The sequence below is a fragment of the Cyprinus carpio genome, unplaced genomic scaffold (assembly GCF_018340385.1).
Source record: "Cyprinus carpio isolate SPL01 unplaced genomic scaffold, ASM1834038v1 S000006540, whole genome shotgun sequence".
In the NCBI taxonomy this organism is placed as follows: Eukaryota; Metazoa; Chordata; class Actinopteri; order Cypriniformes; family Cyprinidae; genus Cyprinus; species Cyprinus carpio.
This window is the reverse complement of record NW_024879205.1, coordinates 156,754-182,994: the sequence shown is the minus strand read 5'-3', so window position 1 is coordinate 182,994 and position 26,241 is coordinate 156,754. Positions and strand designations below refer to the sequence as shown.

The 26,241-nt window shown below is 41.5% G+C and overlaps 1 protein-coding gene across 1 annotated transcript; it reads left to right on the top strand.

Annotated features, from left to right (window-relative positions):
• Window positions 1-2,033: 2,033 nt before the first annotated feature.
• Window positions 2,034-25,849, top strand: LOC109099717. Its single transcript, XM_042754540.1, has 10 exons — window positions 2,034-2,136; window positions 6,049-6,053; window positions 6,145-6,244; window positions 6,426-6,477; window positions 14,514-14,596; window positions 14,753-14,878; window positions 16,293-16,417; window positions 16,622-16,731; window positions 20,735-20,958; window positions 25,129-25,849. Exons 1-10 carry the CDS (start codon window positions 2,034-2,036, stop codon window positions 25,452-25,454), a joined length of 1,254 nt encoding a protein of 417 aa, XP_042610474.1. The 3' UTR covers window positions 25,455-25,849.
• Window positions 25,850-26,241: the final 392 nt, after the last annotated feature.

The following is a 26,241-nucleotide window of genomic DNA, read 5'->3' as shown; positions in this document are numbered from 1 at the left end:
GTACTATGAGGAAACTCGCGATCCGCACATGAGAGCGGGAAAATTGAGTCGTGCACAAGTCGAGACCTATTCAACAGTAAGTTGATTCCCATACCTACTGGATCTCAGGCCTCTTTTGGCAGATCATCGCCGATTCTACATACCTGGTAACAAATACAACAAAAGTCAACCAAGTAATTAATTAACTTTGTGTTTCACCCCAAGAAATGTAATTTCCACCCTTTTCCATACATACAATTAAATGTTTAAACCAAAACTATTATTTTTAACTAAGTATCTTAGAACAGACTGAAATGGTCACAGTCATGGACTTCTATCCTCCGGTTTCTTTTGAGTTTTGCGTATTTGGGTGCAGGTTCCCTTCTTTGCTTGTTTATGTTTAAGTTCAGTGAGTAACTCCCAACCTTTTTTCTGGTTCCTTCTGATTACTTCCGTTTTGATGTTTATTAAACCCGGTTCTCGGTCTAGTAGTCTCGTTTTATAGTTCGGTCGAGTTTCTTAAAGCTAAATAAAGTCGAGTATAGAAGTATGAGTTCATGTACCGCCAGAGTTGTTTAAGTTATGTATGTGTTGGTTTTCCCGACTACTTTGCTATTCACTGCTATTGTGTAGGTGAGTGCTATTTGGTTATTTCTTTTTAAAACCGCCCTCTTTGGGAATCTTTGGTTTATGGCGCACCCTTCATTGCACATGCATTATAGAAGAAACTGACCGAAACCAAAAATGCAGGTCTGAGGGGAAACTGAGGGTGTGTGAGGCAGAGCGTTCATAAGGGGAGGTTGGCAGCTGAACTATGTTAGCGGATGTCCCGGGCTCGCAAACCCTTCTGGTAATTTGTACCTGGTAAAGTTTACGCTAGGTACAATTTATTAAGGTTCTATCATGACTCCGTTTGTTCCTCTGGCGCTCTTTTTGTTTTTTTTTTTTTTTTTCTGGGGGGGGGGGCCCCCCCTGGCCGATGACCCACAATACCCGGTCTGCCACTAGCTTTCCTGGAGGGTGGGATCTTCCCCTTTCCCCCTTGAACTAAGTGCTTTATTTAATAGGGTCCTCTGGTTCTTGACCATTGGACTTTGAAGTTTTGAAAGAAGAGAAGAAGTTCATAATTACAAAAAAAATTTAACTTCCTTTGGTCCCCAGTCGCATCAGGAACGAGACATAGTGACTGGTGTTGCGCCCCACTCCCCCCCACTACCCTGAGCCGGGAACCTCGGGTCGTAGCCGCCGCCTCGCCTATAGCTTTGTATCCTGCCTGCCCAAACCCCAACCACCCCTGTAGACCCCTGAACTCAGCTATGCTCCTCAGCACCTGTGCTTCTGCCAATGTTGTGGAAATGGTGGTGATGTCATATGGCAAGCCATATATTAAACCGCTCTTCTCTCCCCGAGATCACCAATCCATCACCAGCCTCCCCCACTTTAGTATACTGGACATTCGGCCTTCCCCTCAGGGTTACTGCCGCAACCATTCCTACCCAGTCTTCCCTCTCAGAGCACTTCCCTGAACCTCCTTCACCACCTAAGGTTCCTGTGTATCCGCTGGTTCTGCCCAGCCTTGGCAAATCTCTACGTCTCCTAGGTCTAGCTTTTGTTGTCTTAGCTCCGTCCATCCTCCATCCATCTCATCTCCTGAGCACCTCGAGTTAAGCCCCACCACGGCGGACGGGGGGATCTCGAGGATCTCCGGTTGATGCCCAGGAAGGGAGGATGGTCTCCGAGCCACAGTTGAGCCAAGGAGGAAGCTCCCGAGTCTCTTGTGTTGAGCCCAGGAGGAGCTCCTGAGCCCCCAGCGCTGAGCTCCAGAGGGGCTCCCTGAGCTCAAGAGCTCACTCCTGTGTCTGCTTCAGGGCCCGGGAGCCAGTCCAGCCCCGCAAGTTTTCCTAAGTGTATTTTTTTTTTTTTTTGGGGGGGGCGGGGTGGTTAGTAGAGATCCAGCCGTAGAGGCTGAGGTGTGGGGTTGGGGCCTTTTCATGTCGCCGTGGGCCTCGGGAGCCAGATCCGCCAGGGACTCCCCGAGAGTCTCCAGATCCGCCATGGCCTCCAGAGTCTCCCAGATCCGCCCTGGAGGTCCTCCTCCTCAACTCCCACCCCTCATTCCTGTCCTGCACCCAACCTCCAGGGCACCCACCACCCCCTGTAATGTCACAATCATGGGGCTTCTTCATTCTCCTGTATCTTTTGAGTCTTCCTTGCTTTGGTCATGTTCCCTTTCTTTGTTTAGTTAATTGATTACTTCCCCACCTGTTTTTCTGTTCTTCTGATTAATTCCCTTGTTGTTTATAAACCCGGTCTGTTTTTAGTTCAAGTTTGGTCGGTTTTTATAGTATAAGAGTGTTAACATAGGTAAAGTTATGTATGTGTTTGTTTTTCACCCTTTGTTATTAAAAATCTCCTCTTTTTGGATTTTCTTTTCATTTTGGCACCCTTCATTTGATAAATGTCACGTGTTCCAGAAAATGGTTTTTTCTTGCATAATGAACTAGAATTATGACTGCTTAACTTTGTCTTAAATGTTAATGTCAGCTAAATAGGAATTAATATTATAAAAAAAATACTATGTTTACTAATCCCCTTCAAAATAATGTGTCCCAAATCTCAATGGACTCTTAGTGCAAATTTTACAAAACTTACATATTAAAGAAGAGTTCACCTGAAAACATTTCAGACACTTATGCAACATTATGTCGTGCTGTAGTTTACACATGGAGCCTTTCATACATTCTTTTGCACTCAATGTCCATTAATTTTTTCTTCACCCCCTTTTCATGCCCAATGTAGCTCACATTTATATAACTTGTACCCTCTTATGAGTTCCCTCATGAGGTGAATTAGTGAATTTGTACTTCCCGGCTATAAGTATAGCTCTCATCTTAACAGTCTCTTGCAATTGTGAATGCTGGTTTTAACAGTCCATTGTGTGATTATATGCATCTGTTTCAGTTCACGGGGGTGTGTTACAATACAGGCCTTGAAACTTCGGTGTCCATAGGGCTGGAAAAAGGGGATATTGACAACACTGTGTGTTGTACATAAGAATTTCAAGGTTGGTATGATTGTGTTTGCATGCAATAATATTTATAACATGTTGGGGTGCCCAGTCTATTAATATTGGAAAAAACCTTGGTCAATTACGTGGTCATTGAGGTTGCTGAAATTCTCCCTCACTGGATGAGTTACGTGGACACAGGATAATGTGGATCAATGTTGTCTACAGAATGGTCCTCAGAAAAACTGTCCTCCCTTTTTGAGACAGTTACTCCACTAGGTGTTGCACAAGGGGTGTATCAATTAAACACAGGGTTTGCTGTTTTTCAATTGAGAAAGGAGTTCGTTACTGCTGCTGGGACTAGCACTGGATAAATAATCTCATCATACCTCTTCCTCTTGCTGTTCCGGTCTCTAATTTTTTATTTACTGCTTGTTTTTGCCAGAGTGTCTGTTGTACTGGCATTTCTACAGGGAGGTGGTTCACAGGGGAGGAGGAAGCAATAGTATCTTCCACGGATTTCGCAAGTTTCCACTGGAGCCGACACGACGGTGTTCGATTTGATGATTAATACACGAATCACCCGAGATGTTAGTTATGAACTTTGCACCTGGTACGGTCAGAAATGAGGCTATGTTTTTAAATGCAGCTTTTTGAGCATTTTCCTATCGTGACACTCATATGCTTCTTCCATGCCCTGCTTCCACTTGCCATATAGATATGATGATTGGCGGTCTCCAGGGCGCATGGAGTCAACCAGAACCAAATGTTCAACTGGCAAACCGTGGGGCGAGCGACTATACAACAGATAAAAGGTGAACAAATCAGTCAATTTCTGCGAGGGCAGTTATATGCACTTAAATCCGTTGGTTAATGAATTTTTCAGATAGATTGTCTGTCTCTATGTGAGGGGTTCCGTAACACATGTTGGAGAGTGTACGGTTAAAATCCGCTCGACCTGGTCTGTCCTTGAGTGTGGTAGGGAGTTGGTCCTCAACCCCACAACTCCACAGTGTTCTTGCAGTTATTGAACAGGGATTTTTAAATTTCACCACCCTGATCATGATGTATTCTGGTTGGGAATCCGAATCTCAGTCGCGTAGTCATCTTTTAAAATCTTTTCCCCAACAGTTTTGCCTGATTTGGACATTGTAGCATAAGCTTGTGCAAAGCATGTAAAATGGTCTATAATTATGAGAATATACTTGTAGCCACACTTACATTTATCAAGGTATAGAAAATCAATTGACACAAGTTCAAAGCTTGGCTGAGTGGTGACAATGTTTGTTAGTGGTGCTCTTGTTTCATGGTGGGGTTTTTTTTGTGTTTAAGGCACACACATCTCCCTCATAACATAATCCTCTATCTCTTTTTGCATATACACGGCCAGTAAAATCCGTCCCATATTAATGACTGTAGTGATATCTTATACAACTTGATGGCCCATTCTTGTGGAAGAGTTCTTTTCTACACTTGTATTTATATGCTTGTCGGAAGAAACCAGTGTTTCCTGTTGCCGTTGGTTTGTACAGAATCCCATCCTCATCAAGTCCAGCTTGTCACTCTCTTAGGAGGATGTACCTGGGACGAGCTGTTAAGTTGTGGGCCTGAGAGTTTTTTTTCAGCCTTTGGTTGTGCTTTGATTTGTTCCGTTGTTAATGGAATAAATGATAGATGTCTCTTGAGATATTGCTGCGGGTGTGGCTGACACACCCATGGACTGCAGTTAAAGTATGGGAGCCATAGGCAATCCAACAGAGTTTTTCACCCTGGCTTTGGTACAATACAGCTCCTAGTCCCTGATTCAAAGCAGCGGTATGAAGGAGAATGGTTGTGAAAACTCGTGCGAAGACGAGGACAGTGGGCAGACTAGGCAATTCAATAAGCTGTTCCTCAGGGTTGACTGGTGTGTGTCATCCAATCAAGGGTGGTTGGTGGGACCCCTCCAATCATTTGTTTGCTTGCCATTTTCTCTTTGGCGGTTCCGAATCTTTACCTTTGGTGTTTTTAAGCAAGTCTATAGGGGGCGGCTATTAGTGAAAAATCCTAAAATACTGGGATAAAAATTTAAAAGTCCCAAACATGCTATAACATCACCAAAAATACCTGGCTTTTTGTGTTTCAGTGCCCTTACTGCAGCTGTATTCAGTGGGGGTCCATCCTATTTCCGTTTCCGCTGACACTATTCGTCCAAGGTACCGAAAACTTCAGCTTTGAACATGTCACATTTTTTTGGTTTGTAATTTTATGCCACTGCTCCCTCAGCCGCTATGGCAACACCTTTCTAGACATGGTAAAACATGATCTCAAGCGTTATACTGACCACAAGATACTGCACACATTTCATCCCTTAAGGCCCTTCCTAAACATTCCTCCATGCAGCACTGAAAATGCTGCAAGGCGCATTCATAAAGCCCAAATGGGATACGCACCCATTCGTTATAGGACCCAGGGAGTCACAAAAGCTGTAGAGGTCTACTATCTTTGGCCATTAAATCCCTGGTGATATTCCTTACACTGGTCCAGCAGTGAAAAGAGGGTGTTCCCCCCAGATTGTCCATTATATCTTGGACCCTAGGAATTTGGTGCGCGCCATCCGGATGAATGAAATGCTGAAATGCTGCAGGCGCATTCATAAGCCCAAATGGGATACGTACCCATTCGTATAGGCCCAGGGAGTCACAGTCAAAAGCTGTTAGATGTCTACTATCTTTGGCCATAAATCCCTTGTGATATTCCTTACCCTGGTCCAGCAGTGAAAAGAGGGTGTTTCCCCCCAGATTGTCCATTATATCTTGGACCCTAGGAATTGGGTGGCGATCTGGATCTTTCTATTAAGTCTTTCTATTAAGTTCTCTGTAGTCGATACATAAACGTAGGGTGCTGTCTTTTTTCCTCACGCGGACGATGGGAGAAGAATAAGACGACATAGATTTTTTCAACCCATCCCTGTGGTATTAAGTCCTGCAAATAGTTTTTAATTTCCTTATACAAGGGCTTTGGCACAGAAAGATATGTCTTTGTTACTGGTTCGTTGTCTTTTAACGAAATGTTATTTGCAGATCTGGTATGCAACCAATGTCATCATCAGTCCTGGAGAATGATCCTGATTCCTCTCTTAACATTTGAGTGACTAATTGTCTCTGTTGCTCATTTAGGTGTGTGAGATCAATGGGAGGGTCCCATTGTTCGTGCGCGGGGGTGCTTTCACTGAATGCTTGAGCTTGGATGTGATGGACGGGATGTGGACGGGAACGGGTAGGTGACTGTTGTTAAATATGTTAACTGGATACTCTGACTTCACTGACTGTACAGATCCAATAACAGTTCTTCCTGGAAGTATAATTTCGTGATTTGTGGGATTCTGCATGCTGACAATGATTTCGGCCCATTCATGCCTTTACTGACATCAAGGTATCATAAAATTCCAGTCCTTCAGGCCACTGCGAGTTCTCTTTGGGCTCAAAAATCAGTCGTATCCTCTTTGAAAGGTGGAGCCTGTACTCGACACTCGATTTGAATGGAGCTACATTTCGGCACACTGATTCACTCTTTTACTTTGCTCACTTTATGCTCACGTGTTTGTTCTAGGCTCACTGCATTGATGAAGATTTTTGCCTTGTTTTTTTTTTTTTTTAAATGAGTGAATGCCATTTTTACTGCCTTGACTAACTCCTCTTTGTCTCTGGGCTCTACCTGGTCTCCCTGGCTGTGTAGCACAATGTGTTCAATAACATTAAATCCAATAATAGGGCTTTGCTGCTGTTTGCCTTTTAATGGCAGTAGGCAGGTGTGTTTTTTTTTTTTTTTTTTTTTTTTTTTCAACAGTCCAAAAGAACTCAAATAAAGTGCATCCATCCATAAAACGTGCCTCACATGGCTCCGGGGGCTGAATAAAGTCCTCCTGTAGCAATCAATATATTTTTGTAAGAAAAATATCCATATTTAAAACATTATAAACACTTTTTTCTCACTTCCACTGACTATCATACGTGCAAGTCTAATTTTGTGCTTCTAATTCGTGACTGGCGTATTGTTTTCTCTCCTCTGCGCTTCCGTGTTCGTCACTAATCACTGGTCCATGCATGACCCCTATGTCCTACTTCTTCCACCCAGAACGGCTTTCACGGAAGTGAGAGAATAGTGTTTATAACGTTTTAAATACGGATATTTTTCTTACAAAAAACGGATGGATTCACTACAGGAGGCCTTTATTCACCCCCCAGATCCATGTGAAGCACTTTTTTATTATGAATGGAAGCGCTTTATTTGACTACTTTTGGACTGTTGAAAAAAACACCTGCCTATTGCCATTATAAACTTGGAAGAGCAAGGATAATTTTTTATATAATCCGATTGGATTCGTCTGAAAGAAGAAAGTCATACCTACAGTACGATGCCATGAGGGTGAGTAAAACATGCATTTTGGGGTTAACTCTTCCTTTAAGAGTCATGCTTTACTCTGGAACATGCAGTGCAACAGACTATTATTTAAAAGGGAATATCTCTTTACACCAAGATGTTGTCAGATCATTATTAAAATGGTGGGACAGATTAGACTGAATTGCAAGCAGGCAAAATTGGATTAAGGAAAAAAAACCCATACGTTGCATTGGTTGTCACATTTTATGACATTCAGAAATCATGTAAAATACCTGTAAGAAAATAACATGCAGAATTTTCCCCTTTTTTTAGCCTAGTTGGTTCCGGAGGTGTATTTTCCACTTATTTCCCATTGGGATCTTAAAGTCTTTGTGGTCAGCAGAACAAAGAAATTTTGTACAGGCTTTAACAGTTTAATACAGGAAGTTATTTTGAATGTTTGTAACCGAAACAGTTGAGGAGCAACATTTACTTTTGACTGTCATGTTTGGTTACAAACATTTTTCAAAATATCTTCCACTTGTGGGTGAAAGACCATTTTCATTTATTGGGTAGCTGTCCTTCTAACAAACCATACAACTTTAATAGTGTATGTACATATGTGTGTTCAGTTGTTATAAAGTTAATAAGTAATGTAATATTTTGTGTGTTCCCAGCCATCTGGTGAAATTAAGGATGTTGTGAAAGAAAATGATGAGGGCATTCTGATTATAACTGAGGAGCAGCAATGTGATGTGCTTCCCAAAGAATAACCAACATTGCTCTCATTTGGACATCCTGTCATCATTGACATCTCCCATGTCCCCAAGGCATTTGGACTCCTAATGGGTCTGTATGCAAGTGAACATCCACTACCTCAAGTGCATGAAATACACCATTGAGGCTCTGCAAAAATTTACGAAGAACAGCTGCTCCCACCAGTGTTCATGATGACAGTGTTCGTGTCTTATGACCACTTAATTGCATTATGATGGGGGAGAGTTTGGAAACTTTCAAGATCTTTCTGATGTTAACACTTTGTCTGGTAATGTTGCGCTTTAAAATTTAGAAACTGACGGTTCAGATCTTTGTGCTTCCATTTATTATACAGAAGTACAGTACACTATTTTTTTTTGTAACTAAATATGATTGCTTTTGCCTTATATATATATATACATATATACATATATATACATATATTATATAATATCTTGGTTTCTCATTTTGACCAATAACTTGCACTATGATGGGGAGAGTGCATGTAAACTTGTGCAGGGTTGATATGCAGTGTTTAACCTGATTTTCATATTGAGGTTTGAAATTAAAAATAATCCCTGTGGTTTTGATCTGAGGAATTGAAATGCAGCCATTTATGTTTCTCAATCCTATGTCAAGGTTATTTATTATACATCACACTTTCAAGTGTCGGTTCAGTTCTTTAGATGTGTATGTGTGTTTGTATTTTGCAATTTTTTTTCAATTGTCAGTAGATGTGTTGACAGCAAATTGCTTGTTCAATTTAAATGTGAATGAAAGTGTTGTCTCTATCATTAAATAAATGAAATAAATTAAAAAAAAGTGTTTTTGTCATCTTTATTTAAAAAAAATTTAAGGCAGTGGGTGGAACATTTGCTTACGTTTATTGATCCAAGTAAAAAAAAATCCCAGTTGAGACAACATTATTTAGGTTGATGACTAGAAAATTAGTCAAGTCAACTTAAACAAAATTTGTTACCTGGACTAATTCCACTCTAATGGGAAGTTGTTTCAACAAGAAATATGTTGTCAAGATAACAAAAAAATTTAGGCAGCGGGGGGTAGGGTAAAAAAGTATTTTTAGTTGATCCAACAAATTCTTTTTTACAGTGTAAGAAGAGTTTTCATAAAAAAGCTATGGTTTGCAGAGAGTTATAAGAGCTATTGTGACAAATACATCTTTTGAATATACTGTGTGAACTCATTGACCTGTTAGCTCAGAGAGCTTTTTTCCCTCCTCAATAAGTTTTGTCAGTTGTTTGTTATTGTTCTAATTCTTGTTTCTTGGGTTGCATTGGTTAGTCTCTCAATTCTCTTGTGCTTTGTTCCCACCCTGTTGAATTATGTTGTATTGATAAGAAGTTATCACAAAGTAAGTCTGTTTAGTTGTGCTATCTTACAATCAATATATATAGTAAAGGTTAAAGTGTTGCCGATGTAACCGGTTAAAACTTGGAGTGGCGATGAGGTCTTAGAATGTATGGAAAGAGTCTTAAACGGGTTATAGGATGCAATTTCAAGTTTTCCTTTCTCTTTGGAGTGTTACAAACTGATTGTGCAAAGATAAGATCCCTGAAGTTGCAAAGACTAAAGTTTCAAAACCAAAGAGATATTCTTTATCAAAGTTAAGACTCTGCCACGCCCCCCTAAAATGGCTCATTCAAATACGCCCCCACATATCTATGTCACTATGTGGAAATATTTGCGTAATGCCACCCAAATGTTCACACAAAGAAAGAAGGCATGGTTTCAGTAACCGCAGTTAGTGTTGAAGCAGCCATGTCAGGGAGATGCTGTGTGTACTTTATTTGGCCTTCCAAAGTAGATGCATTTAGGAATCTTTAAGATTACTTACAACAGAACAGCAACGCATTTATGGATGACCGTATCGTGAATAGGAGAGGAGGTAATTCTGACTTTGCTATGAAAATCTGGCACTTCTGAATCAGCTACTGTAAGTATGTTTTGTTGTTAGTTTAAGTATTTGCTATTGACTGTTCAAATGCAGAGTTTTTGCGTGCTGCGTGTGTGTGTGAGAAAGAAAAAGAGAGACAGCGTCACACAGTGGAGTCAGCTGTCTTAACCGTGGCTTGTGCAAATACATATGAGCTTCATCACTGTGTCTGTCACGCAACGCACACAAACAGGTAGATCCAATTGCAGTGTTTTATTGGGACAATCCTAAATCAGAAACAGCCAGGCAAAGGTCAAAATCCAGATAAGCAGTCCAAACAGTGTAAGTGGGAACAGTTGAATACAATGAACAGTGATGAGTATCAACAAGACTTGTGGGAAATGTAGTTCCTGAGGTGGGATGGACGATATGGGGAAGTGAGACCTCTAGCGGACCCCCAGGGATACACAAACCAGACACTGTGACACTACCCCCCCTCTAAGGAGCAGCTTCCAGATGCTCCTCAGAACAAAACAACAAAAACAAAACAAAGAGACCAAGAAGGAGGTGGACTGGTGGATGTAGAACAGGGGGAGGGATGGAGGGCCAGGCCCGTGTAGGAGAACAGGGACCGGCAGCGATGGCTCCACCGGCAGCCAAGGTGGATCAGTCAGTTCAGGGAGCCAGGGTGGACCCGAAAGTTCAGGGGACCACAAGGGACCAGGCAGTTCAGGTGGCCATGGAGGATCAGTCCATTCTAGTTGTGCAGAAGGCCAGGGAGGAACACGCCTTTTGAGTGGCCAGAACGGAACCTGCCATTCGGGGAGCCAGTGAGGAGGCAGGCTGTAGGCGATGGCCAGGGAGGAACCCGCCACTTGAGCGACCAGAGCGGAACCTGCCCTTCCGGAGGCCCTGCGAAGATGTGAAGGCGCTCTGGACGGCCTGTGGAGACGTGAAGGTGCTCAACTCTGGAAAGTCAATGGGGAGGTGACTTGGCTTAGTGTGGAGAGTCTGTGGGGGCCTGGGTTGAGGAATCGGGAACGGCCTCGGTCACGGCCTCAGGCACGGCCTCGGGAAGGACCTCGGGAACGGCCTCGGCCTCGGGCACCGCCTAGGTCATGGCATCGGGAACGGGCCTCGGCATCGGGCACCGCCTCGCCCTCCGGAACAGCATCGGGCACCGCCTCGGCCTCCCGAACAGCATCGGAACAGCATCGGGCACCGCCTCGGCCTCCGGAAGAGCATCGGGTACCGCCTCGGCATCAGGCCGCCTCGGCCTCGGGCACCGCATCGGGAATGGCCTCGGTGCATCGGGCCCCGCCTCGGCCTCCGGGAACAGCATCGGGCACCGCCTCGGCGACCGGCAGCGGCCTGTTCGGGCACGTCCTCCTGGACGGCAGCGGCCTGCTCGGGCACGTCCTCCTGGACGGCAGCGGCCTGCTCGGGAACGTCCTCCGGGCTTTGAGGAACGGTAGACGCCTGTCTCCTCCTCCTCCGCCCTCTATGATGGCGAGTCGGTGGCACCTTGACGGAAGTCTCAGGTGTTGAGTCAGCCATCTTGTCTGGCCACACAGGTGTAGATTCGGCCATCTTGTGCAATGGTGCTGGGCTGGCGGCCATCTTGTGCTGTGGCGCTGGGCTGGCGGCCATCTTGTCTGGAGACTCAGGTGTGGTTGCTGCATTCCACTGAGCACGATGGCGCAGGTAATGGGTAAACCCCCAAGAGTCCAGGATCTCCAACCCCTTCATCTCCCATTGAGGCAAAGGGTCATCCAGGCAATTGTTAAAATAGTCTTTCAGTGTTGCATCATTATAACCCAACCCTACCGCCATGGTCCCAAAACAATTGCGCCAGGCCACCCACCTCACTCCCCCTTTGACGAAGGGTGGTTAAGTTCCGGAGTCTCCCCCTCCGTTCCTCCATGGTGGCTGGGGAACAGATTTGAAATCCCACACCACTGGATCTAGGCATGACGGAGTCCTTCTGTCACGCAATGTAAAAAAAAAGGTGTGTCAATTGCAGTGTTTTATTGGGACAATCCTAAATCAGAAACAGCCAGGCAAAGGTCAAAATCCAGATAAGCAGTCCAAAACACGAAACACGAACATCCACAAGGGAACCAGAAAAAGCAGGGTGACATTAAACAAGGACTCCGTAACAAAGACAGAAAAGGACCAGGTATTTATAGACAGGTGCAAACCGTGTAAGTGGGAACAGCTGAATACAATGAATAGTGATGAGTATCAACAAGACTTGTGGGAAATGTAGTTCCTGAGGTGGGGGTGACGATATGGGGAAGTGAGACCTCTAGCGGACACCCAGGGATACACAAACCAGACACTGTGACAGTGTGTGTGACATATATCTGTTTCTCTTTCGGGCTTGAACTGATGGTAAAACTAAGGACATTATTAACTGTCTTTACATTTATTTTGAAAGATTGTTGCATTTTCAATGAGTGCTTGCGGTGTTCGGCCAATCACAATGCACTGGGTCAGTTGGCCAATCAGAGCAGACTGCGCTTGTCAGAAGGAGGGACTTTGTAGAAAACGACTCATTTGAGAGAAGCGGGGCATAGAGGACCTACAATAATGAACAGTATTTGAAAAGTAATGTGTATTTGAACATTAAAGCATGTCAACATATTCTGTTACACCAAATACACAAAATAATGATCTTTAAAAAAAGCATCAAATGACTTTGGAATAAAATGGAGATGTGTACAGTTTTCTTATTTTGCCTAAATATCATATTTTTTTTCATTTAGTACTGCCCTTCAGCAGCTACAGAAGATAGTAACATGTTTCTCAGAAGACAAAATAACCCCCTTCTTCCTTCTGGAGCATCGGTGAGCCTTTAACCCTTCTGTAATAGTTGCATATGAGTCCCTCAGTTGTCGTCAGTGTGAAAAGATGGATCTCGAATAGGGCTGTGATGGTGGCAGATTTTTACCAATGCGGTAATGGACCAACTACCGCTGGTGGTGCGGTGTTGATGCATATATATACACACACACACACACACACACAAACATATAATTTATGTATACAAAAAGTGTGTGTGTGTGTGTATATCATATTTTAAACACAACTAATAATAAATGAGGCTATTTTAGCACTTCTGTCAGTGAATACGCAGCCTGCAAAAACACTAAAATAAATATCAAAGAAATAATACAGTTAAACAAGAAAGTAGTTTAAATAAGGAAAGTTAAATACACCCTGGACACGAGCGGCACGGCGCAACTACGGGCACGACACAACAAAATACTATAGAATTCTTTATAAGCAGTGATGCTGAATCACTGGATGCAGCACTACACGACATGATAAATCGACAGTAAACTGCCTCGTCCTATTTATGGTACTGACACAGAGGTTCAAATGTCCTGGGTAGACACTAGACAAACCTGTTGCGATGCGGTGTCGCGTCCAGTGTAGACACGGTTCACTGAAAAAAGTCTGTTTGGGTAAGTCCATCGCCCAACACAAAATCCATTTGCTGAACGCATAAACTGTATTTTCCTATGCTCAAACCTGCCAATCTAAAGGAAATGCTGTGTATGGTGTTTGAGGTAATTTGCAAATTACCATAGTCTTAAAGTCTAAATAAAACAATTTGCAACTATTACTCTTATTACACTTGTATATAAAACAAGTGTGCGTAGAGTGCTTGACGTCACGTGCACTACCGCTGGTGGCAGTAGACAACCACGGTGGCAACCGGCCACCATCACAGCCCTAATCTCAAAATCATACAGTCACTTTTGGAAAAGGTTAAAAAATGCAGAAGAATCTGGAAAACCAAAGAATGTGCAAGAGCTGGGGGATTTTTCTGAAGAACAGCAGGCAGTTCAAACTGCTCAGGACCAACGCAGGATTCATGAACAACTAACATGAAAAACAGTCATGGATCATCCAGGAAATGACACAAAAATATAAGATTCAAGGATATGTAAACTTTTAAACGGGGTAATTTTTTATTATTTTTTCTTGTGGAGTATATATATAAACACCTGTTATGTGAAATAGCTTATTCAGGACAGCATATAAAAATAACATGCAATTTTCATGAGCTCTCTTATTTTGTTACAATTATTAACATATTTGCATATTCTGCAAGGGGTATTTATACTTATGAGCACAAATGTATATACTCAAACTATACTCAAGTAAAGAATCTTCCTAAATTAATGTAAACAATATGCTGATGTACCATACATCATATGATGTCAATTTTAGGGGATATAGCTGCTTCTAAAGATTCAGATCTGACTTCTTGGTTGAGTTAGAAACAGCCGTGACATTTCCTGTTTACATTAGTCTAAGGTCTGATAAGATTTCTGGTTAGAGGTTGTGTGTGACAACTTGTAAAATGGCAGATATCTATGCAAATGGTGATTTCGTAAGGCTGAAAGATAACAAACAGCCAACCTCAGTTGACATGCTTTTACATTTTACCTGCTTTTCTTTACAAAATGTTTACTTTTTACATTTTTAAAGGTCTTCTCTTTAACATCTCTTAGATAAAGCAGACCGGTACGCTTATGGAAACAGTGACGACCTGGACTGGGATCCAAAGACAAAAGACATTGCAGGTGCCTCTCAATGCTAGGACATGACTCTTAAATTGATTTCAAGTGACCAAAATGTTGAGGTGTTCAGACAGAGACTTGCAGACAAAGTATCATAGTATCATTATTAACATTCCGTAATAGACCTGCAATAATGGACCTGCCCTGGGTGGTTTACAGATGCATCTGAACACACATTCTCATCTAGAAAAGAGAAAGACCCGTCCTGTAAGGCAGTTCTTCTGGCTGTCCTTAGTGTCTCTCTGCTGGTGGCTCTGCTGGCTCTGTGTGTACTGGGAATTCTCTGTGAGTACACGATATCTTAACACTTAGGATGGTGCACACATTGTCCAATACACATACAGGGCACAATTTGCTGCATATTGTGCAGCAGCATATGACTCACATCGTAAGCATGGCATATTTTATGTATAAAAGCATTACACCAGTACACTTTTATATGATATACTTACTTAAGATTCCCAACTACTGAGGTCATCTGATTTGTTAAAAGAGCAAAACAGAAATGCTGCAGTCAACATTGAAATACAGGAGCAAAATGCCACAGGTGAGGAGACATACTGTGTTTTAGTTGTTAATAAATGACACTCAGTTTGTAGGTTCATGACTGTGTGAGAAAAGACTGTGGGTGTGTGTGAATTCATTGACCGTGTGTTAACCACGGGTCACATGTGCTGCTACCGGACAGAAACTCTACTATGTATTTTACTTTTTGTGTTGGACTTTCTTAATGACATTTTCTATTTATTTATTTTTTGATTGTTTGTTCATTTATTTTGTTAAGCTAAAAAATACTGTTCAAAGGTTTGCAGTGACAGTAAAGACAGTAAAGAAATTAAAGTGACAGTAAAGATATTTATAATGTTACAAGTATTTCTAAATAAATGCTGTGCTTTTGAACTTTGTATTCATCAAAGATTCCTAAAAGTGTATTGAAGTTTACACATAAACATAATTTTAGAAATGTTTTGTGAGCAGCAGATCAGCATATTAGAATGATTTCTAAAGGCTCATGTGACACTGAAGACTGGAGTAATGATGCTGAAAATTCAGCTTTGCATCACAGGAATAAATTACATTTTAAAATATATTACAATTGAAAACACTTTTTTTAAAATTAATATTTCACAATATTACGGTTTTACTGTATTTTTGATAAAAGAAATGTAACCTTGGAGAATATAAGACATTTCTTTAAAAATATTAAAAACGTTTTCCTGACCTCAAACTTTTGAACTGTAGTTTAATCATACATCAATGAATAAACTGAGGTAAGTTTTTTAAAAGAAATTTTTATAGGTGAACTATTTCTATAAAATTCCCTAAATCTCCATGAGCAGTGAAAGCTAAGAGAGGAAGTAACACACACATCTGTTGTTTTCACTATTCAAGTTACTAAAGTACAGAAACACTGATACCAATGTACTAAAGTACTAATTTTAGTTGTCTTGGGTTTTCTTTTTTCTCCCATCTGCATGTATTTTTTGAGGAAGAGAAACTTATGGAAGCTTATGTATGAACTTCATCTGAGCTGGAAAAACCTTTGACATTTTAACCCAGATGTCACTTAGGTTAAATATACTCAAGAAATCAGCATGGACATTTTGCTAAATAAATGCTCTCTTAAAGTGCATACATTTATGTCAGATGTTATGCATCCATAAATCATTTCACTATGCATCAATTTTTTCTTGCACAGACAGCCCATTTGAAAGGATAAAGTACTACTATTTCTCTTCAGAAAAACTGAGCTGGATGGAAAGTCGAGATTACTGTACGAAAACTGGAGGTCAGCTGGTCACAATAATAGGCAAAGATGATCAGGTAAGTTTATAATATATTAATGTGTTTTTAGATTTAAAAACAACTCTTGGTGAGTAAAAGGAGGTGCTTGACTTCCAGAAAATGTTGATAATCAACAATAAGTTTTATATTTTTGGCCAACCACATAACCAAAAATAACTATTAAATACACATGGACACAATTATACATCACATATCAAGAACCTTTCTTGTGTTATTTCCCAGTATAATTTGGCCTCAATAAAGCTGAAAGAGGCACATTGGATTGGACTACATGATTTGTACACTGAAGGACACTGGATGTGGGTGGACAGCACAACTCTCTCAGGAGAAATGTAAGAGTTTGAGTTCATTCACTTTAGCTGGCATAAATGCATATTTTCTGTGTTGTCGAGCTAAATTTTAATTTCTCCATAATGTAGCAGGTGTGTATTTAGGAAATGATTTTATGATTCCACTTGCCATGACCATATTTGGGGTTTCCTGCCACCATGTGGACTTGGGGGGTTGGCGCACTTTGCTGCTTCCCAGTCTGCATGAGACGTCACAGTGGTAGGTCGCACAAGTTTTTCAGCAAATCAATTAGGTCCGTATTTCATGTAACGGATGAATTCACATGATATATCTGTATGATTGTGATCTAAAGCCCCTCTGATGCACATTCAGATGTTTTGTTGATTATTTTTCTTTATTGAAGTTTCTTTTCAATATCTGTAATTTTCTCTTTCTCAGTGTTGTGCATTGCTGCCACACGCTGGTTTATATGCTGCACGAGTCTTCATATATATCCATTTGTGTTATCTAGGTAGAGGTCTTCACGGGTCCAAAAATTTGTGCCGAACCCGAAAGAGACCCGTAATGTACTACACCGAACCGACCCGGACCCATCTATTATTTCAAAAGCTGGACCCGGACCCGTGTAGATCCGAGAAATGCCTACCCGGACCGGACCCGTCTCAGACCCGTCTATTATTTGAAAGCTGGACCCAAACCCGCCGGGAAGACACAGACCCGACTGGACCCGATTGTCACATATTCCACCTTAAATTGATATTACAAGTCAATAAACCTGTTGCGAAAAATACAACTTTTTGTCTTACCTAATTTAAGGAGCCGTAGTCTCTCTTCCTTGTACTGGTCGGGTCCCGGGTCTCGGGTGCACTGTGAAGACCTCTATATCCAGGTACATGTCCCATTGTTATATGTTCGTAAAATGTGCTTTTGTGAAAGTATATTGCCCAGTCTACATGAGACATCACAGTGCGTCGTGCATTGCTGCCGCACACTGGTTTATATGCTGCACGAGTCCTCATATATTTCCATTTGTGTTATCCAGAATAAACAAGGATCTGATGGCAAGAATTTTCACAGTCTGTCTTTCGTTTCAACACAACGTAGAAAACACACCGCTACAACTGGTGCCATGATTGTCGCTTCACTCTTCATGGGATTGGACATTACACGCGAGTGGAGAAGTTGCCGGGGTGTTAGGCCAATGAGTGCGCCGATGCAACTTGACTGAGTGGATGAAAGGTTCACCATTTGAACATATAAACTGTGAACTGGATACCTGATTCTAGAAAACTTAAGTTTTTATAAAATATATTGATTCTTGTATTGAATTCATTATTTAAAGGACTTTAAATACTACCTTGGGTTAATTTAGAGTGTTAATCGCTGGAATTCTAAATTATATTGTCGATTTAATTTTTTTTTTTTTTTTATATTATGTTGTTGATTTTGTTTTTTTTGTTTTTTTTTTTTGATAGCTGATTCTGATATGGAGGTTTCTAATAGTCAGAACAGTATGGGAAGAGGGAGAGGGGTACTGAGGTTTGCTCATACACATCAGATTGGTGGGGCTGATAAAATAGGTCCAATTTTCTCAACCCCTATTCACACAAGAAGTGTTGATGTGCAGACACCTATTGTGTCACAGTCTTCTGCCATCTCTGATGATTCTGTGCAATTATTTGATTTGAATGCTGTGCCAGTGAATCTGATTAATGACATAGTAAAATCATATAGGCAGCAGCACTGGCCAGAACATTGTCACCTGTCTTGAATCTGGGGTTTTGGGCCAAAACAAACAAAGTGATTCAACTTTCAATATGAGTGAACTGTCAAAAGTTAGCTTGGTTGTTAAGCATGATGTCAATCAGCCTCTATATTCCAGAGGTGTTGGGGAGGAGAACATTTCTGTTGATGACTGGGTGGAGAGTGTAAAAGTGTACTTGAGGAAGCGTGAAGTGCCCTTAAAAAGACCAAGCTGACGAAGTACTGACCAAGATGCAGGGCAGAGCACGTGATGTGGTGAAGGTTGGACTGAGAAGTAACCCATTGATCGACCTCAGTATGGGTCCAAAGCCAGGTTTTGACCTGCTCAAACAACATTAGTGACACTAATGTGACACTGTGTGTTCGTGCATGGCTTTGGCAGATTTTTACACCACATTGCCTAATCCAATAGCCATTCGACTATTGGATTAGGCTGCACAATGCTATTGACATTGCTGGGGAAGGACTGAAGAGACAGGGAAAAACTCTAGTAATGTAATGTTCATCAGGAACTTTCCTGATCCAGAGCTGTCTCTTATATTCAAGTTTAAGCCACTGCATGAATGGACTGCAGCTGATGTGCAGGTTAGACTGGATGAGTATGAAAGGGAGAATAAACTTTAACAACGCAAGTCTAATGCACATGTGAGTGGCACTGCGTGTCATGCTCAGTCAACGGACGTTTTGTGTGCCCACGGTCGTGGTTTAGAGACAGCTGCTGCTGTGGTACCTCCATCCCAGGTGACTGAGCAGTCTACTCAGGATCAGTCTTTGAGTTGAGTGATCAGTCTTTTGAAACGAGTTTTGGATCAGGGATCTTGTCAGCAGACAACAAGAGTGTTCAGACCTCAGCATAAAGGAATGAGTGCTGTACCCAGACAAAATGCAGCATGCGAATAATATGGTGATGCAAGTCATGATACTTTTTCGTACTGTTGAATAAACCGTCTGTGATTTAACTGTCATGCCTCTGGCCACAGAGCATCAGCTTGCTCTGCGGGGACTGCCAACAAACCACAAGTTCAACAGAGTAGTCCTGACTCTGGTCAGCTGGGAAACTAGATGGCCCACATGAGGAGGGGACTAGTGGAGGGCCATGTGTAATGTCCCCTGACAGTGAGGACTTGGAATCTTTATATTCTGACTTTTTGCAGTAGTGTTGATTACAAGAAAAAAGTGATTTTTCAAAATGTGCAGAGACTTAACACAAATGATGACTTGTTCTTTACTGATGTCTTGGTACAGGATGTTGTTTTGCTTCGAGGGATGCTTGATAGTGGCCTGTACTATGAGTTTACTGCCCTGTCAAAACTCATGGAAGCAAATGTACTTTCCTTCGATGATGTAGTCCCAACAATGCTCACACTGATTGCTTGTGGTGGTCAAAGAACAAGCCCAGAGGGAGTATGTGACGTCCAGATGAAAGTATTCAACTGCTCCTTCTCTGTACCTGCCTTAATTGTTGATGGGCAAAATGCTAACCAAATTTTGGGAAGTAACGTCATAAAAAAATCTCATTCATGACATGAAAGTATCCAGTGGTTTCTGGGGGAAGGTGTCTGATTCACAAGGCAAAGATCCTGATGCAGGTGCTTTGATGCAACTCTTGTGCAATGTTGAGTCATGGAAAGGAATGGATACCCCTACAAAAGTAGGAACTGTAAAACTGAATCATGCTGTCACTTTGGAACCCATGAAAGAACAAAGTGTGGGGAAAGTTGTCCAGTGACAAAATCCTTTCTGCAGGCAGTACAGTCATTGTGGAGACTAGCACAGCTCGCACTGCACCAAGAAATGCATTGGTGGGCAGGATAGTCGTGTCTTTATGGGGTGATGGCAGTACTCCAGTATAAGTTATCAACCCATCGAACAAGCCTATCTGTCTAAGACGCAACTGCAAGCTGGCTGATGTTTACACCTGTATGGCGCTTGAAGACTTTGACGTTGACTGTCTTGACATGTCATTTCAACAGGTGAAACATCTGCAGTGTAATAAAGTGGACACTGAAAGACCGGTAAATTGCAGCAGTAAACTGTGTGAGATGGAGAGGCAACACTACATGCTGCATGGCTTACTAGTTCAGCACCGTCTAGCCTGGGGCTCCAGGATATTGACATTGACTCAAACTCTTTGACACCTTACTGGAGAGGGAAGTTGGTTGAACTGTTGGTTAAGTACGAGTCAATATTTTCTCGTCATGGATTAGACTGTGGCAAGGCCAAAGGCTTTGTTCTTAGAATCTGCCTTAGTGATACTAAACCCCTCCGACTTCCCTACAGAATATTGTCACCATCACACTATGAGAAACTGCATGAGGCCCTGGATGACATGGAGGAGCACGACATTATCAGAAAGTCAGCGAGTGATTATGCATCACCTCTGGTTTTATTCTGGAAGAGGAATGGTGATCCGAGGCTGTGCACAGACTTCCGCTGGCTAAATATGCGCACCGTTAAAGATGCACATCCTCTTCTGCACCAAGCTGATGCACTTGCAGCTCTGGGTGATAACGCATTCTTTTCTAAAATGAACTTAACATTGTTATGTTTATGGGTTATTATAATGTGGAGGTGCATGAGGATGACAAGAGATTCACAGCTTTTACTACGCCATTTGGTCTCTACGAGTATAACAGGCTTCCTCAGGGGCTATGTAATAGCTCTGCAACATTCATGGTGATGATGATGAACATATTTGGTGATCAGAACTTTATGAGCATGCTGTGTTATCTTGATGATGTCCTCTTTTTCGCCCCTGATGAACAGCTTGCTTTGGAACGACTAGACATGGTTTTCCAAAGACTTCAGGCTCACAATCTAAAACCGTCCCAAAAGAAGTGTCATTTTATGAAATCTTCCGTTAAGTTCCTTGGACAATGTGAGTAGTGATGGCGTAGCCACAGATCATGAAAAGGTCAGAGCTTTGGTTGACATCACAGAACAGGATCTCATGGAAGATAGCACTGACATTCCATTACAAATGAAAATAAGGTCGTTTTTGGGGATGGTGGTTTTCTACCAGCAGTATATCAAAGGCTGTTCTTGCATTGGTAGACCCCTCTTTGCATTAACATCAGGCATGAGGAAACCAAGGCATAACAAAGGACAGAAACATGTAACAGCAGGCAGAAAACTTACCTCTTCTGACTGGACCCAGGAATGTAGAGATGCCTTTAGTGCGCTGAAACAGACTTTACTCTAAAGAGTCATTTTGGCCCATCCAGTTTTAAGAAAACCTTTCTTGCTGTCTGTCGACGCTTCCAGTAATGGGCTTGGTGCGGTGCTTTCTCAGGTAGGGGTGGGTGGAGAGGTTGCTCCCCCAATAGCCTTTGCTAGCAAGTCACTTAATTATGCCCAATCTAAATATCCAGCACACAGGCTAGAGTTTTTTGCTCTCAAATGGGCGGTTTGTGACAAATTTAGTCACTGCCTCAAGGGTCAGCAGTTCTCAGTGTGGACGGACAATAACCCACTGACCTACATTCTTTCAAAACCTAAGTTGGATGCTTGTGAGCTAAGATGGGTCGCAAAGCTTGCTCCATATAATTTCGTTATAAATACATCCCTGGGCCTAAGAATGTAGTCGCAGATGCCCTTAGCCGTGAACCGTTTGTGCGACCCAGTGTGGTCCACCAACTTACCAGAGTGCCCTATGGAGCTTTATTGGAGGAGTCTCAAGTAGTGAATCCAGAGAATGTCCAAGATGTGTTCCACTGGTCATGTTACCCTTTCAAGAAACAAGCACAAGACGAGCCCTGTTCAGATATTGAGGTGAATCATGTTGTTTTCTCTGAGAAATCTTTTGTCTCTCAGGAGGACGTTTCTGCCATTTTGAACAGCAGTAGGCAACAGGAAAATCATGTTCGACCCATATGCTTACCTGCTGCCACAGTTGATTGAGTCAATTATTTCATGGTAGTTTATGATATTTTGTTGTGAAGTAGGGAGCTGGAAGATTTTGTTCATGCTGATCCTGTTCTGAGCAGAGTGTTTTGTGTAGCACAAGCGTAGGCCATCTAGGAGGGAGCGGAGCAAGGAATCACCTAGCGTGCTTCGGTTTCTGAGACATTGGAACAAACTATCAGCCAGAATGGGTTTATTATATAGTGTGTCTAAGGATGTCGTCACAAAAAAACTTTTCAGTTTATTGTGCCTGCTGCCCTTTGAGATAAAGTGCTTAAGGGAGTACATGATGAAGCTGGACACCAGGGTCAACACAGGACACTCTACCTCACTAGATGTCGGTTCTACTGGCAAGGAATGGAAAAAGATGTGAAACAGTATGTGCAATGCTGCAGAAGATGTGTAGTCAGTAAGTCACCAGAGCCTGAGGCAAGAGCTCCACTTGAGAGTATCAGGACATCGAGACCTCTTAAGCTGGTTTGTGTAGATTTTTGGTCTGCCGAAGACTCTTCTAATAAGTCTCTGGATGTCTTGTTTGTGACAGACCATTTTACCAAGCTGGCTCAGGCTTACCTCTGTCCTAACCAATCAGAAAGGCAGTAGCGAAACAGCTATGGGACAACTTTTTCTGCATCTACGGCTTCCCTGAGCGAGTACATTCTGACCAGGGAGCCGATTTTGAAAGCAACCTGATTTCTGAAATGTTTCCGCTTGCAGGTGTTCAAAAATCCCTTATGACTGCTTACCTCAAAAATCCCATATGACCGCTTACCGCCCAATGGGTAATGGGGCGGGGTCAAGAGATTTAACAGCATGTTAGGCAACGTGATTCGTGCCTTACCACATAAAGCTAAGCCCAGATGGCCTCAAATGTTGAATTCTCTCACTTTTTGCTATAATGCAACGATTCAGGAAAAAAACAGTTATCCTCCATTCCAGTTGATGTTTGGTAGAACTCCCAGGTTGCCTGTTGACATGATGTTTGACTCTGTACTACTTGATGACCAGGTGGTTGACTATGACCAATATGTGCAGTCTTTCAGAGATGATCTTGCGCAGGCTATGAAACTGGCCCAATGCTCTGCTTCAAAACAACAGCAGAAGCAAGCAAACCTTTACAATAAAAAGCTCAATGGTGCTCCAGTGAACACTGGCGACAGAGTACTTCTGGCCAATAAGGGCGAGCGTGGCAGGAGAAGACTGCTGATAGATGGGAGAGTCACATCTACATAGTGATGGGAATGAATGATGAGGTCCATACATTCTGTATCAGAAACTGTGTGACTGGTACTGAAAAAGTTGTTCATAGAAATCTCATTATGCCAGTGAACTTCCTGCCTCTACGAAAGGACGTGTCCAATGTTGATACTTGTAAGAATTTCACCTCAAGCAGGTCAAGTCTGTCTGTGAATGAAAATGTAGAGCTTAGTTTACCTGTTGATGAACTAGACGAGAGAACTGTGTCATGGGTGTCTGAGCTCCCAGTTTCCCAAGATGCTGGCCCCTCTGAATCTGATTCTGTTCAGTTAAGTATAGATGACCAGCCTACTTCCCTGACTGTACCATGTGATGCAGACGACAGTAGACAGACAATTGAGACAGACTTCAGGTCTTTGACATATGAACCTGACGATGACAAGAACATTGTTCAGGCTGATGGTTTAAATACTAATACTTTAGCCACTGACCATTTACAGCGATGTTCCAGAGCACCTTCCGGTCAGGGTGGGTCACTTACTGTCAGAACCAGATGTGGGAGGGTGGTTAAACCAGTCATTAGATTGATTCAGAATATGTATCAGAAGGTTTTGTCTGGGTTGTAGTATTTTTCATTCATATAGTGATGTGATTCCGTGTATAAAATAGATTAACTTTGAGGATTAAATTTTGTGATTGAATTCTGAGACATTTTGAATATCTGTGATTATAGTACCTTGTGAAGAGGAAGAGTATTTAAGAGTGATCCAAAAGTGGATAAGATCTTATGAAATACTGTGCAAAAATGACCACTAAATGTATGTTATGTGTAACAGCTATGTTATTCCTGTGAGTGTTTAGAGGCTTTGCAACCCTCTTAACATTTCTAATAAAGAATAGTCTTACGACTGGAGTATTAAGTGTTTCATGTGACATACAGTATTATCTTTTGGCACTATGGCACAAATTATTTTTCTCCTTTTACTTTTCACTATTGTTCTTTCAAATTTGGTTATATGTACCTGTTTTTTTTTTCTCTCTTGGTTGACTTTGTAGCATTTTGTTGTTTTATGTTGTTCTCTTTTATTTTGTCATGTGTTATTTTGTGTTGTGAGGGTGGGATGGGGGGAATGTAGCAGGTGTGTATTTAGGAAATGATTTTGTGATTCCACTTGCCATGACCATATTTGGGGTTTCCTGCCGCCATGCTAACTTGGGGGGTTGGTGAGACATCATAGCGGTAGGTCGCAAAAGTTTTTGCAGTGAATCAATTAGAGCCGTATTTCATGTAACGGATGAATTCACATGATATATCTGTATGATTGTGATCTAAAGCCCCTCTGTGATGCACACTTAGACATTTCATTGATTATTTTTCTTTATTGAAGTTTCTTTTTAATATCTGTAGTTTTCTCTTTCTCAGCGTTGTGCATTGCTGCCGCACGCTGGTTTAAATGCTGCACGAGTCCTCATATATTTCCATTTGTGTCATCCAGGTACATGTTTTGTTGTTATATGTTCGTAAAATGTGCTTTTGTGAAAGTATATTGCCCAGTCTGCATGAAACGTCACAGCGCATCGTGCATTGCTGCCGCATGCTGGTTTATATGCTGCACGAGTCTGTGTTATCCAGAATAAACAAGGATCTGATGGCAAGAATTTTCGCAGTCTGTCTTTCGTTTCAACACAACGCAGAAAACACACTGCTACAATTGCAACTGAGAAATGTGCAATGTTTTTTTGTGACAGGTTCTGGCACAAAAGGACAGCTGGTCTATCTGAACCTGATAACTGGACACAGGAGGACTCAGATGGAGAAGACTGTGCTTGTCTGGAAACTGAGAGTGAATGGTTTGATGCTTCATGCTCAAAACTAAAAAAGTTTATCTGGGAAAAGTAAAACTGATAGCATGGTACACGATACCATTCAAAAGATTAGGATCAATAAGATTTCTTTTTATGGACATTAATACTTTTATTCAGGAAGTGACAGTAAAGGCTTTTACATTGTTACAAATGACAAATAAATGTTGTTGTTTTGTACTTTCTATTCATCAAAGAATCATGAAAAATGTAGCACAGTTTCCACAAATATATGAAGTGGCACAACTGTTTCTCGAGCAGGATATTGGAATGATTTCTGAAGGATCATACGACATACGAAGAGTGGAGTAGAAATGCTGAAAATTCAGCTTCGCATCACAGAAATAAATTAAATTTTAAAATATTTTACAATAGAAAAGTAATTTTCTATTGAAAATAATGTTTCACAATATCACTGACCTCTTTCAGAAACATAAAAAAAATCCTACCAATGCCAGAGTCATAGATAAATTTTCAGCTGAGTTTTATTATATTATCAGATCTTTTTTGAAGATTATTTTTTTTTTATCGTTTCAACATTCAGCAAAAAGTGCTTGTGTGCTGTGGCTTTATTTCAGCGATCACTTCTTTTTTAGTAGACATGACATATCATACAAATATCCCAAAACATAAGAATATCTAATTGAAGACATCAAATTTATACTGAAATATACCTCTTTTATTTTGATTAAAACTTAACATGAAGTTTTGATTCATTCATGACTCCTACAGGACAACAATGTGGAACAGTTTGTGATGATCTTTTTTGTATACACTCTTAAAAGTAAAGGTGCTTCATGATTCCATAGAAGAACCTTTTTGTC